General features: G+C 47.7%; 1 protein-coding gene across 3 annotated transcripts in view; it reads left to right on the plus strand.

Annotated features, from left to right (window-relative positions):
* The window catches only part of CACNA2D2 (calcium voltage-gated channel auxiliary subunit alpha2delta 2), a 648,687-nt gene that overhangs the window by 122,756 nt on the left and 513,919 nt on the right, over positions 1-12,012 (plus strand). For all 3 annotated transcript variants that reach the window (XM_050958643.1, XM_050958641.1, XM_050958642.1), the window contains exon 3: positions 2,446-2,562. In XM_050958643.1, coding sequence (XP_050814600.1) covers positions 2,446-2,562 — 117 coding nt within the window. The remainder of the gene's footprint in view (positions 1-2,445; positions 2,563-12,012) is intronic.

A 12,012-nucleotide genomic window follows, 5' to 3' on the forward strand; every position in this document is an offset into this window, starting at 1 on the left:
GACATTGGAGGGATTCAATATTCAGACACTTTTTTAAATTCACCTCTAGCTACCTTCAAATTATCAGGAGCTTGTTGTCCACTGAGAAACTGCTTCAGCTCAGATTTTCAGGGAAGGGGTGGAGGGGATGGAAATATCGAAGGAATTTTTCCATGGGGTTGGTGTCTGCATCCTTCTGCTGGGCTGTTTTGCAGTAGTACTTTGAAGATCACCTTTGAAGAGTAATACTTTGATGACCTTCCCTGTCCCTAAATAGTAGCATTGGGCATATTCCATTATAGGAGTTGTCTCTGCATTGGGCATGATGCAGGAGCCGATGTTTGTCTGATTAATTAAACATGTTCTTTGCTTTCTGCTGGTGGAGCTGGAATACAGAGCAAGAGTTCTCATTCCAGCCTCTTCAGAGAACATAGTGCCCGTGAAAGGTGTCAGCCTGGCTGCTCTGGTGACCGAAGCCCCCTCTTTTATACACACAGTGCTGCCTGAACAGTGGCAGTGCAAGCTCCTTCCAGTTCACCCCCTACCAATTTACAGAAGTGTACATAGTGTTTGTCATGCTGGATCAGGGCACTGGCCCATCCGCTGGGATCCTGATCCCATCACTAGCCTCTGGGAAGTGGAGCCCCACCTCACCTGACTCTGAAATACACCGAGCTATCTAGTGGTGTAGTGCAGTGTGTATAGAGCACTGCCATCCTGCTCTGATCTAGGCCTGCGTTACCACAAATGCTCCTGCTGGTCTTAGAGTTATCCCCTCAACGGAGAAGAAATTGTTTCTGTCCCAGCCCATCTTTCCACTGAGGCTGCCAGCGCTGGGCCAGGTCTAGTAACTTTTGTGATGAGTTTTGTCTGCTGGAGAGGGACCTGGGCTGAGAATCCCTTCGTGTTGCACACAAGCCACCACAGGCATCTCAGATGGATTACAGTAGTATCCCAGGTCAGGCCCCATTGGGCTAGGCGCCGTATAGACACACAGTGAGAAACAGTCCCTGCCCTGAATACTTGCTGTTGCTACTGATCAGATCTAGATTTGAACTGATGTCCAAAAGGCGAAGACACCTGAAGTGTGCTGGATGGTTTGTAGGCAGGCATGAAGACAGAATTGCCTGCCCCAAAGAGCCTGCAGTCTTGTGCACAGGGTGTGGGGGATGAAATGCTGAGCAGTGCACTGGAACAAAGATGCTGACTTTGTGGCCTGTGAATTCCAAAGATTCAGATTTACTTGAGTGATTTTCTGCTGTCTGGTTTAACACTCTTATGGGAGACCTAGGGCCTACGGGCTTGTGGGAGGATGCCTCTTAATTAGGAGAGGGAAGAGGTATGGCATGCTGTGGGGGGACAGAGGGCATGAGGCCATGTGGGGAGGTCACAAAGTGGGGGCAATTATGTAACTGCCTTGGGCAGAGGCCAGGGGGTAGGTACTGTGATAGAAATGAAAGTCAGTACCCTGTTATCAGTGGTACTGGAAATTGTCATGCATGGAACTTCCACCTGCTATAGTGGAGTTAGTCACCCTAAGGATTGCTGGGCTCTCCCATGTTTCTTGCATAATTTAAGCCTTCTCCCCCTCCCTGTGGAGATGACTGAGAGTTGTTAACTCTGAAGCCTAATGCTGACCATGTCAGTGTGGTTATTAACGATTTCACTGATTGTTCTAGCACCAGCTTCTGGCTGGTGGGACAGATCAGTCCCCAGAGTGGCTCCACTGGAACTGCAGTGGGGTTTCCTTGGGGTTGAATGTGCTTAGCTAGAGTGGTTTCCATCCTTGTGAAAGAGCATGCTGCAGGAGTAAAGCTGAAAACTTTAGAAACCCAAATGAGTAGCTGATTGTATCAGGATTTTTTTTTGCCTTCACCACAGGGCAACTTCTCTCTAGTCCTTCTCCAGCACAGGTCAGCCAAATTCTGGGTTTACTGGAGAAGTCCTAGGTTTTATCCCAGTTTCAGTCCAATTTGGCTGGCTAACCTCCCCTCTGCCCCCTGCTGACATGGCACTGAGTGGCAGTGCCATAGGCTGACAGCAGATAGCACGTATGGACCCTGGGAGGTGGCAGTGAGCTCTTCTTGCAGTTTCCTGGTCTGGCAAGTGAAATCTGGAGTGTGGATTGTGACTGGGGTCTGGGGACATCATTTAGACACTGAAAAATGGGTGAAAAAATTGCACATTTGTGTCACCAGAGGGGTGTGTGGCCATTGCACTGGGATGTCTCAAGAATTGTGAGAGGAGAGGCCCTTGATGTCACTGCTGGAGAAGAGAGAAAGCTGGCAAGCCCAGAGGGATGAGTTTCAGACCATAACCTTGTGTACACCTTCCTTGCTTGCTAAGCCTCCCAACTTCCAAATCCCACAGCCCCATCTTACCTGTGCAGGACAATCCCTTGGCACTGTTTTTCTCGTGTCTTTATGTAGTGGTGACCATCTCTCTTCCTTTTATTCCCCTTACTAGATCTACAATGACAACAGGAACCTGTTCGAGGTCAAGGAGAATGTCCCCAAGAAATTAGTGGAGAAAGTGTCGGGAGACATTGAGAGCCTGTTGGCCAAGAAAGTCCGGGCTTTAAAGGTAGGGGGCTTGACTGGTACATTGGTCTCTTGTGGTGTGTTTGGGGTCTGCGGGAAGGGATGACCCTGGTGGAATGGTGTGACCTTGCCAGCAGAACACGGTGACATGCTATCTCCTAGGCACTGCATCTCTTAGGGGTTGCATATCTTAATGTGAATATTTCTGAAAGGGTGTGGAAAGCACATGGGTTGGTAAATTTCAGCAAATCTCCAGCATAGAGGACTTTTCAAGTAAAGTGTCATCTTTGGTCTCAGGATAACTGCTACGTGTGCTGCTACGGTTAGAGATGTTCGTTGGCTTTCCAGTGTATTCTCCGCAACTACTGAACGGGGAGAAAGTAACACAGTTCCTTAGCACAACTTATGAAAAGTGTTATGGAGAGATAGCTTTGGCTCTTTAAGAGGCTGCAACCTGAAATGCTCGCATGCCTGTGTCCGATGGTCCAGTTGGACAGTGCGCATATCCTGTGATATAAGTGTGTGAGTTGTCCTCTTGGGCATCTGTGTAAGTTTCCAATCTCACTTCCCATTTTGTCATTTTCTCTTTGAGTGAACTCATTTCATTAGTGCTGGACCAAGATTACCTGATCACACTGCCATGTTGTCTGACTTGACCCTCTCTACAATCATGTTCAGCATCTGGACTTTTTGTGCTGCTCTCAGTAAGTTTAGCTGAAGAAACAACAAGGATTTTATCTCTGTGGAACAGAGAGCTTGTGCCTAGTTGGGAGTGAAGCTGTTTCATTTATTGGAACTGTAGCTTCCTTTGGAGTGCTTGATTTTATGAAACTTTGTGTGTGGTGAAGTTCTGCACCTGGGAGCACAGTTCTAGTGGCAACACTGGCCTAACCAGGCATGCAGCTGAGTTAACCAGGGGCGATGGATGAAGTGTCTTGTAAGGATGTGTGGGTGCAGCTAGAGAGATCAAAGGCCGCCCTCCATCTTGGTAGGAGGGGGGCTGGACTGCAGGGAAAGACCACACTGTAGCTGTTTGGAGCAGGCTTTTCTTGTATTATGTAATGTTAATTAAAACTTTCTGTGCCTTAATAAGAGAGCAAGAGATGGAGCTTTCTTAGGGGCTGGTCCCAGACTGTGGCATAAACTCCCACAGCAGCTAAGGACCATCCCAAATAATTTTTTTTAAATGTATTTGCTTTCATGCTTAACCTCAGTTGTCTTCCAGCTTGATTCTATCTCTGTCTGTGATAAGAGCCCCCTATTCAGTAACCTGGCATGGTGAAGTGACTTGTATTTATCCAGGGCTGAGAGAGTCTGTGCCTTTGTTGGATTTCATATCCTGATTTGAATGTGTCTTCTGAAGTGTGCACTTTCAGAATGAGACCCTGGGTGGTTCATCTCTCATCAAGCCAGTCTGAATGACCATACACCTCAATTATAATATTTTAGCAGGTGCTCCTGGTCTCTCCTTCCACATTGGTGATAGGCAATAGAATCTAGGGATGGGAGAAATGTATAGGCTCCTCCAGCCCCTCTCCCTGCCAGTGCAGGACTGTACAGTGCCAAAGGGGCCAGAATCTAAGCTGCAGCACTCCCTCTACTTCTTTTGGGAGTCTCTGAGGCTATGTTCCTAAGGCTGTGTCTACACTATAGACCTCACAATGATACAGCTGTACCACTGCAGCTGCGCCGCTGTAAAGTGTCCTGTGGACTTAGTGCTGTCCGCACCCCTGATCGACAACACTTTTGCTGACAAAAGTGCTAGTGTAGACAAAAGGTTACACAGCTCTTCTCTCCCAGGAAGTTTTTCCTCATCTCCAACCTACGTTTTCCACTGCCTCGGCTCTCCTTCCAGTTGAATCATCTCTCTCAGATGTTCATCGCCCCTCCCCCCCGTGACTCATGGGAACGATGATGATTTTCCTTAAATGATTTTTTTCCAGTGGCTGAGTCAAGTGTGACTGATGTGTGTCGGTGAGAGTGGGAGGGGGCATCAGGCCTTATGTAGCACAACTTTTGTGATACCTGTATGCTTCTACCACTGGAAGAGTAGTCCCCTCCCCACTCTGTATTGTTGCTGTAGAAGGTGTAGGACATCTCTCAGTGAGCAAGGTTTCTGGAGGAAGGTACTAGCTAGTCTTCTGACACGCTGCACAGGCACTGTATAGCAGTCATTCAAATTAGACCATGATTCAGCCCATTCGTCAAAGAGCCTGCTGTTCCTAATTTCAAAGGAAAACATTCATGCATCCTGATTAAAGAAGGTTAAGCTGTGTCCAGAGCATTTTATTAATAATATTTACAGTCCCCCCCGCTTCCCCTATAGAAACAAGAATTAAACACCAGAAACCACACTCGGTGCTGACTTTTGGTGGCAGTGGCTTGACACAGCCTAATGGCTGCAGTAGGGGTCTGGCCATTACAGGCATTCTTATTTCCCATGTGTATTTCAGAATAATGCGGGGGTAGGACAGTGATTGCTTCCCTCAGTAAAACTGAGCTGCAAGGCTGGGCACTTAGCTATTGCTCTTCCACTGGACCATCTCTCGTCCCGTTTCCTCATGAGACGGGAAAAATTCCCAGCAGGATCTCTCTGCAGCACTCCTTTCTTGTTCCCTCCAGGTACATTTTCCACTGGCCCTGTGGGGTTAGTGCACTCTGCCAGATATCAGGAGGCTTTTTGCTGGCCCACCCTTCTGCCCACCCTTAAGCATGAAATCAATATGGAGCTGCCTCTGTCCCCAGTGCCCGTTGTCCAGGGGAAGCCCCTTTCACACCAACTCAGCCCTGTGTTAACTCTCTTATTGTATCCTTTCTTAGGCCCTACAATCACCATTCCGTTTGCTTCCTAGCGTCACCAGCAGGGATGGAACCCTAGGCCTTCAATCCCAAAAGCACAGCCCTCTACCTTGAGCTAATGGAGTAACTCTGCTAGTGGCTGTAGTAGACTTGTATCCTAGTTGGCTGACACTATAGGACACAACATACTTAGACAGTGTGCCACATCAGATGAATTATAGGGAAACAATATGGATGGCTCTGACTGCTTTCTTGCATCAAATTCAAACATCTGTGGTGCTTTTTGGCCCAGACCAACAGTTGCCCTGGTTCTGCCTGGGAAATATGTCTTCCCTGACCCTTGCAAAAGGGTCAAGGTGTCAGCAGCTGCCAAATGATTGATGGTGACTTCACTCCATCTTCATGAGACTGGCACTCTGAATGCCTGCGGAGGGCAGTGAGTGCCAGGCTGGAAAGAGGGGGCTGGCTGGCATTGCCTCCCTCCCCTGCTCCGTTCACTGGTGTTCGGTTTTTTTTTAACCTGAGTTAAGATATTTCTATTGGGCCCTGATCATCTCTGCAGCGCACCAACTCTGTGTTCAGGCGCTGGCTGGGCGGGGGAGAAAGCTCTAGTTCCACACAGGTGACGTGGCAGTGAAGAATCCTGTGTCAGCAAACAGGCTCGGGTGTTCCAGGCTGCAGCTGCAGTGGTCTCTGATGCACAGGGCCAAAGACTGGATATTGCTGGCACCACTCACACAGGAAGCCCTGCTAAAATCAGTGGGGTGACTTGTGTGAGTCAGGGGAGCCCCAAGGGAATCCATGATTGATGAGGACCCTAGAGACAGCAGATTTTATGGGAGAAGGATGAAAGAGAGATGGGGAAGGGGGAAACAGGGTCCCTCTTCCCCACGTCTACATTGTTGCTCTTTCTGAAATCGCTGTGCTGCTCTGTGCATTGGATAAGTACGGGAGGTGCTGCCTAGATGTGCTGTATTATAATGGTGCTGCTGCTATGTAATTGCTGCCTGAAGAAGAGTTTGGGAGAAAAATAAACTTTACTAAATGGACCTGATTTTTATTATTATTGGCTGTGGATAGATTTGGGTGATTTACTTCTTGGAAGTATAATCCCCTTCAGTGGTATTGCTGCTGGTTTCTTCTCCCTCCCTTCTGGGCCTGTTGTGTGTTACTTCCCATGCCAATGATTAGCCACTCTCCAGGGCGGCGTGTGCCCTGGGGTCAGGAGAAGCTGATAACCAAGGTAGACTGGGGAGGAAGGGACCCAGCATAACAGTTAAGGCAGAGGTTTGCTATTTCCTGCATGTGCTTCTGCTTGCTACCTGAATGTGCAGATCAGAGTAGTAATTGCTTTGTGTTAAGCTGTGCATGCCACTTCCATGGCTTCCTCCACCTGCTCTCTGCGGCTGCATGCCACTGATGTGCTCCACTCAGCCCAGACTTTCTTCCTAACCAGTTCTGTAAATGCCAAGCTGCAGCACAGCAAAGGGAGGAGGTCAGCAGGGGTTGTGGTTTGAGCTGATGTCGGATTTCAGAAAGCATCAGTGCAAACAGCTGATATGCCACTGACATTTTCCAGAGGTGTTAAGTGGCACAGGGGAAATGTTTATTAATTGCAGCAATAGACATGATCCTTTGCCAGAGTAACTCCCTGAAACATGAGAGGCTGCGCTTTCCGTGGGCGGAAGCTTCTGGAACTCCATGTGCCCAATTCCCACCATGTCACTCTCTCCCCCTGAATCCCATGGTGTTATCCCAGCTGATCCCAGTGTAGGGAAGATGAGAATCTGGTCCCAGGGCTGTGGCAGCAGGGTCCCTTTCTCTGTTTGCCGAGCAGTTTCTCGGAGCATCTCTCTGTAGCTAAAGTCAAACACAACTGGAAAAGTCACTGTTGCTGATTAGCTCCACTCAACTCAGAGTGGTAAAACAGGGCATTGTCGTCCCCCCGCCCCAGGGCCATGTATGTCCCATGACTGCTTTTTTGTAATCAGCAAGGGATACGAGCTGTGTGTGCAGTTAGTATCCAGATCTGAATTTTCCCCACATTCTTAGCGGTTAGGGGCAGGATGGAAAGCTTCGATCCTGGGTTTCATTTTGGGCTTTTCCCATGCAGACCTCTGAAGGCTAATTCGACTGCTGATTGGTTCCCGTTTCACAGGCTTAGCCACAGATGATTTGCTTTGCCTCATGATAGCTGTACATCCCATTGCTTACCGTGGGCTATGCTGAGTTACTTATACACTGTGACTTGCCTAAACAGTGCTAGCTGTGTTGGTGTTTTCTCCTTCTCTGAAAGGAATCCATCTGATGCAATAAAATAAGATACAAATAGCCACACTCTGTTTAACCTAGAACACTGGGAATGGGAGAGGGAGACCAGAACCAACAAACTCTAAGCAGTCCAGGTCCCAGCTCCTTTAGCAATTGCCCATTTCTCCAAGATTCAGCCTGGCAGCTGGGTTACTCTGCTTGATAGTTCCTAGATCTGAACCTCTGGGGGCAAGACATTGAGAGCGGTGCTCAGTGCTAAAGCCGGCCTCTTTCTCTCTGCACCCATTGGACTATCTTCTCAGGGTCTTTGCACAGACCTGAAGTGACAAAAATTCTAGTAGAAAAGTTTAAGCTGCCTTATGGTGAAGGACCTGTTTGTTGGTTCCTGTAGCCTTCGGCCCCGTGAGTAAGGTGTTCGAGTCCAGCGCTGCCCAGGAGTGGTCAGTTAAATGGGTCCTGTGTTCTTTCCAATTCCAATTCTTTCCAGCTTATTCTCTCTCCTTTTTCCCCCATCACAATTCCATGCTTGTTTTCACCTTCCGTCTTTCTCGCTGCTGACCTGTGTGGATGAACCATGGGTTTTGTTAACACCTACTTATCTCCAGTGCCTGATGATGAATGCTCTGGTGAAGGGACCTCTTTGGTAAAGATTCAACATGCCTGTCCCTTCAGTTAAGATGCAAGAGCTCACTGTGTACATCCTAGAAGATCCCCAAATCGTCCCTCAGCAAAGGCAGGGAAGATCAGGCATGACCTTCAACATTACCCTATGGCAAAACACAAGCAGCAGGCGCAAAGCTCTCGGAATGTATTTTTATTTTAAACACTTTTGCAGGTCTCCTTGAAGAGATTTCCTCGGGGTGTTGCTATTACTGAGGAATGTGTTTCCCTTCTCCCCTGGCTCTAGTTCCAAAGATGGTGCTTGGCAGCACTGGCTGTGCAGTGCATGAGAAAGGGGACAGCATCTTAGTGGTGTCAGCGTGTGACCAGGCATCGGGAGACCTGGCTTCACCCAGGAGACTTGGAGAAATTGGGAAACTTACTTAACTTTTTGTGCCTCAGCCTCCCCATCAGGATATCATTACTTATCTGCTTTGCATGGTAGTGCAATTAATGCTTCTAAAGTGTTTTGAGTCCTGGGAGGGAAGGCCCTGCAGAAGTGTGGTGCGTTGTTGTAGAACCTTGTAACGGGGCTGTCATAAACAGATAAGAAGAGTTAATAGCACAGAAGTACTTTATATCTCTCTAACTGTAAAGGGTTAACAAGTTCAGTAAGCCTGGCTGTCACCTGACCAGAGGACCAATCAGAGAACAGGATACTTTCAAATCTTGAGGGAGGGAAGTTTTTGTGCTGTGCTGTTAGTTTTGGTGGTTGTTCACTCTGAGGGCTCAGAGGGAGCAGATGTGCAACCAGGTTTCTCTCCAAGCTCTCCAATACAGACTCTTATAAGTTCAGACTAGTGAGTGCTAGGTAGATAAAGCGAGTTAGGCTTATGTTTGTTTTCTTTATTTGCAAATGTGCATTTGGTTGGAAGAAGTTCAAATGTGTATTTGGCTGAAAGGAGTTCAAATTTGTATTTTTGCTGAAAGGATTTTAATTTGTACTTGTATACTTAGGCTGGGAGGGTGTTCCCAGTGTCTATAGCTGAAAGACCCTGTACCTATTCCATTTTTAAAAAATTTACAAAGATAATTTTTACTGTTTTTTTTCTCTCTTTAATTAAAAGCTTTTCTTGTTTAAGAACCTGATTGTTTTTTTATTCTGGTGAGACCCCAGGGGACAGGGTCTGGATTCACCAGGGAGTTGGTGGGGAGAAAGGAGGGAAGGGAGAGAGAGAGGCTAATTTCTCTCTGTGTCAGGATTACTTTCTCTCTCAGGAAGAGTCTGGGAGGGGGAAAGAGAAGGAGGGAGGAAGGTGAATTGTCCTCTCTGTTTTAAGATTCAAGGAGTTTGAATCACAGTGATCTTCCAGGGTAACCCAGGGAGGGGAAGCCTGGGAGAGGCAACGGTGGGGGAAAGGGTTTACTTTCCTTGTGTTGAGATCCAGAGGGTCTGGGTCTTGGGGGTCCCCGGGCAAGGTTTTAGGGGGACCAGAGTGTACCAGGCACTGGAATTCCTGGTTGGTGGCAGCGCTACAGGTTCTAAGCTGGGATTGAGCTTAGAGGAATTCATGCTGCTACCCCATCTTTTGGACGCTAAGGTTCAGGGTGGGGAATTGTACCATGACAGGGGCTTTCTGGGGATGATAGCTGGTTGGTTAGGGTGTTTGTAGGGTTGGCAGCTCATCCTCTGGTGCTCTTAGCTCTGGTGTACACTGCCTGGTTCTATCCCGCTGGGAGTTGTCTCAGGCTCAGTCTGCTTCTAGCATATATCATGCATGCAGAGAGGATTTAATTGGACAGGTTTATCCCTTTAACAGCTCTGATAGCCATGAGATTTCCCTTACAGGTATTAGGTAATGGAGTCTTATCAGCCCTTCAGCTCCCTGATAGGGGGAGTGAAAGGTTTCATTTATTTGAAGACTTGCAAAGATTGGCATGCAACAAAATGTTCCTCTGCTCCATTCAGAGTGGTTCCCCTCCCACTGCCCCCACCCCCATAAGTAAGTCTCATATCGCTGTCATTGCATGCAGTTAAATCTCTCCTGTGGAAACCTATCTGACTTGTGACAGCAATGTTTGTACTGAGGGTGGTATTAGGGCACAATGGGCAAGGCTAATGCAGTTTGGAACATGACTGCCCTTCCACCTCCAGTGAAAGCCACTGAGCTGTGTCAGGAGCTGCTTCTCTCTTTGTCCTGTTGCTCTCCATGCTAATTGCCTGTAGCATTGGTTTTCTCTGCCTTCTGGAGGCATGTGATTATGGAGGACTGGATAGCATAGTGAATTAGTGCTCATAAAAAGCATTCTCTCCCCTCTTCCCAGTGGCATGTCTGAGGCTGTCTGAACTTTCCCATTGGGGCAGTGGCCCTGCTGTTGTTAGGCTACCTGCTCAGGTCAGCGGAGCAAACTTACATTGGTAGCTACAGCTGGCCTCCTTGTGATGAGCCTAGGAGCCAACACTGGCAGAGAGAAGGTGCTGGAGCCATTGCTGCTTCAACTGCAGAGGAAGAGTCAGCAGGAAGGAATCACTGAGCTGAAATAAAGACTATACTGAATTACAGTTCACCAGACTGTTGGGCTCCCAGGACTCCAGCAGAGTGTGCTACGCATGCAGGCCTGTAGCCTGTAGGGTTCCTCCTCTTTACCTAGATATGGCCCATGGGTTCTACACAGCATGAGGCTTTTGGGCAGGGCAGGAAGAGGACCGACTCCTACACCCACATCTCCTGGGTCCCAGTCCAGTGCCCTGTCCGCTAGGTCACAGTATCTGCCTGTCTTTCCCCATTTCAGATGGCAGGTGACCTATGTGGGGAAGTATTTCTTTCAGACACTGCACATCATACTGTGCCCAATCACACAGAGCAGAAACCCACCCAGTAATAAAAATGGAAATTAGCTTTCTCTGCTCAGCACTTGCATTTAAAGAGAAGGTGGGTGGGTGGGGGGGCGGAAATAATACACTGCCTAAACTGCAAACATTTAAAGGTATAATCTCCTTGCTTTGTTAATTAATAGTAATAATTTATCCCTTCTCCGACTTGTTTCCTAATTGCTGGTTAGTAGTTTTTGTTTTAATTATATTTTTAATTCACTCCTAATCAAATCTTGGCTGACTCGCTTCATTTATTTATTTATTTATTTATTTGGCCTGCACGTGTGCATGTCTCTGTCTCTTCCCCACCTCCCCTTCTCTTCCTCTTCTTTCCTCCCTCCACTGTTCCCAAGCTGGACCTGATCCAGTAATCCAATTTGAATCCAATCTCTCAAGTCTGGAATTCTAATTTACAGATTGCAGAGAGGGAGTTGAACAGTGCGCACACACCAGGACGGGAGTTTATTGTCTAATCTAATCAGGGACAATCAGATGTTTGTAACAAGTCTATCAGAACTGTATTGGGCCCATTTGCAGAGCAATGTAACCAGCCTTCTAATAATGCTAACACGATTTAGGGCTTCGTGCACTTTCATGCAGATTATGTCGTATGTTTTCCTTTCTTCTTTCATGTATGCTTGGCAGAAGCCCAGCCCTGTTTGCTTTAAAACTTTGTAAGCTGCTTGGTGAGCTCTGAGGCTTCAGAGAAATGTGAGGCCGCACATAGAATATCATAGAATATCAGGGTTGGAAGGGACCTCAGGAGGTCATCTAGTCCAACTCCCTGCTCAGAGCAGGACCAGTCCCCAACTAAATCATCCCAGCCAGGGCTTTGTCAAGCCTGACCTTAAAAATCTCTAAGGAAGGAGATTCCACCACCTCTCTAGGTAACCCATTCAAGTGCTTCACCACCCTCCTAGTGAAAAAAGGTTTTCCTAATATCCAACC

The sequence above is a fragment of the Gopherus flavomarginatus genome, chromosome 6 (genome assembly GCF_025201925.1).
Source record: "Gopherus flavomarginatus isolate rGopFla2 chromosome 6, rGopFla2.mat.asm, whole genome shotgun sequence".
Lineage (NCBI taxonomy): Eukaryota > Metazoa > Chordata > Testudines > Testudinidae > Gopherus > Gopherus flavomarginatus.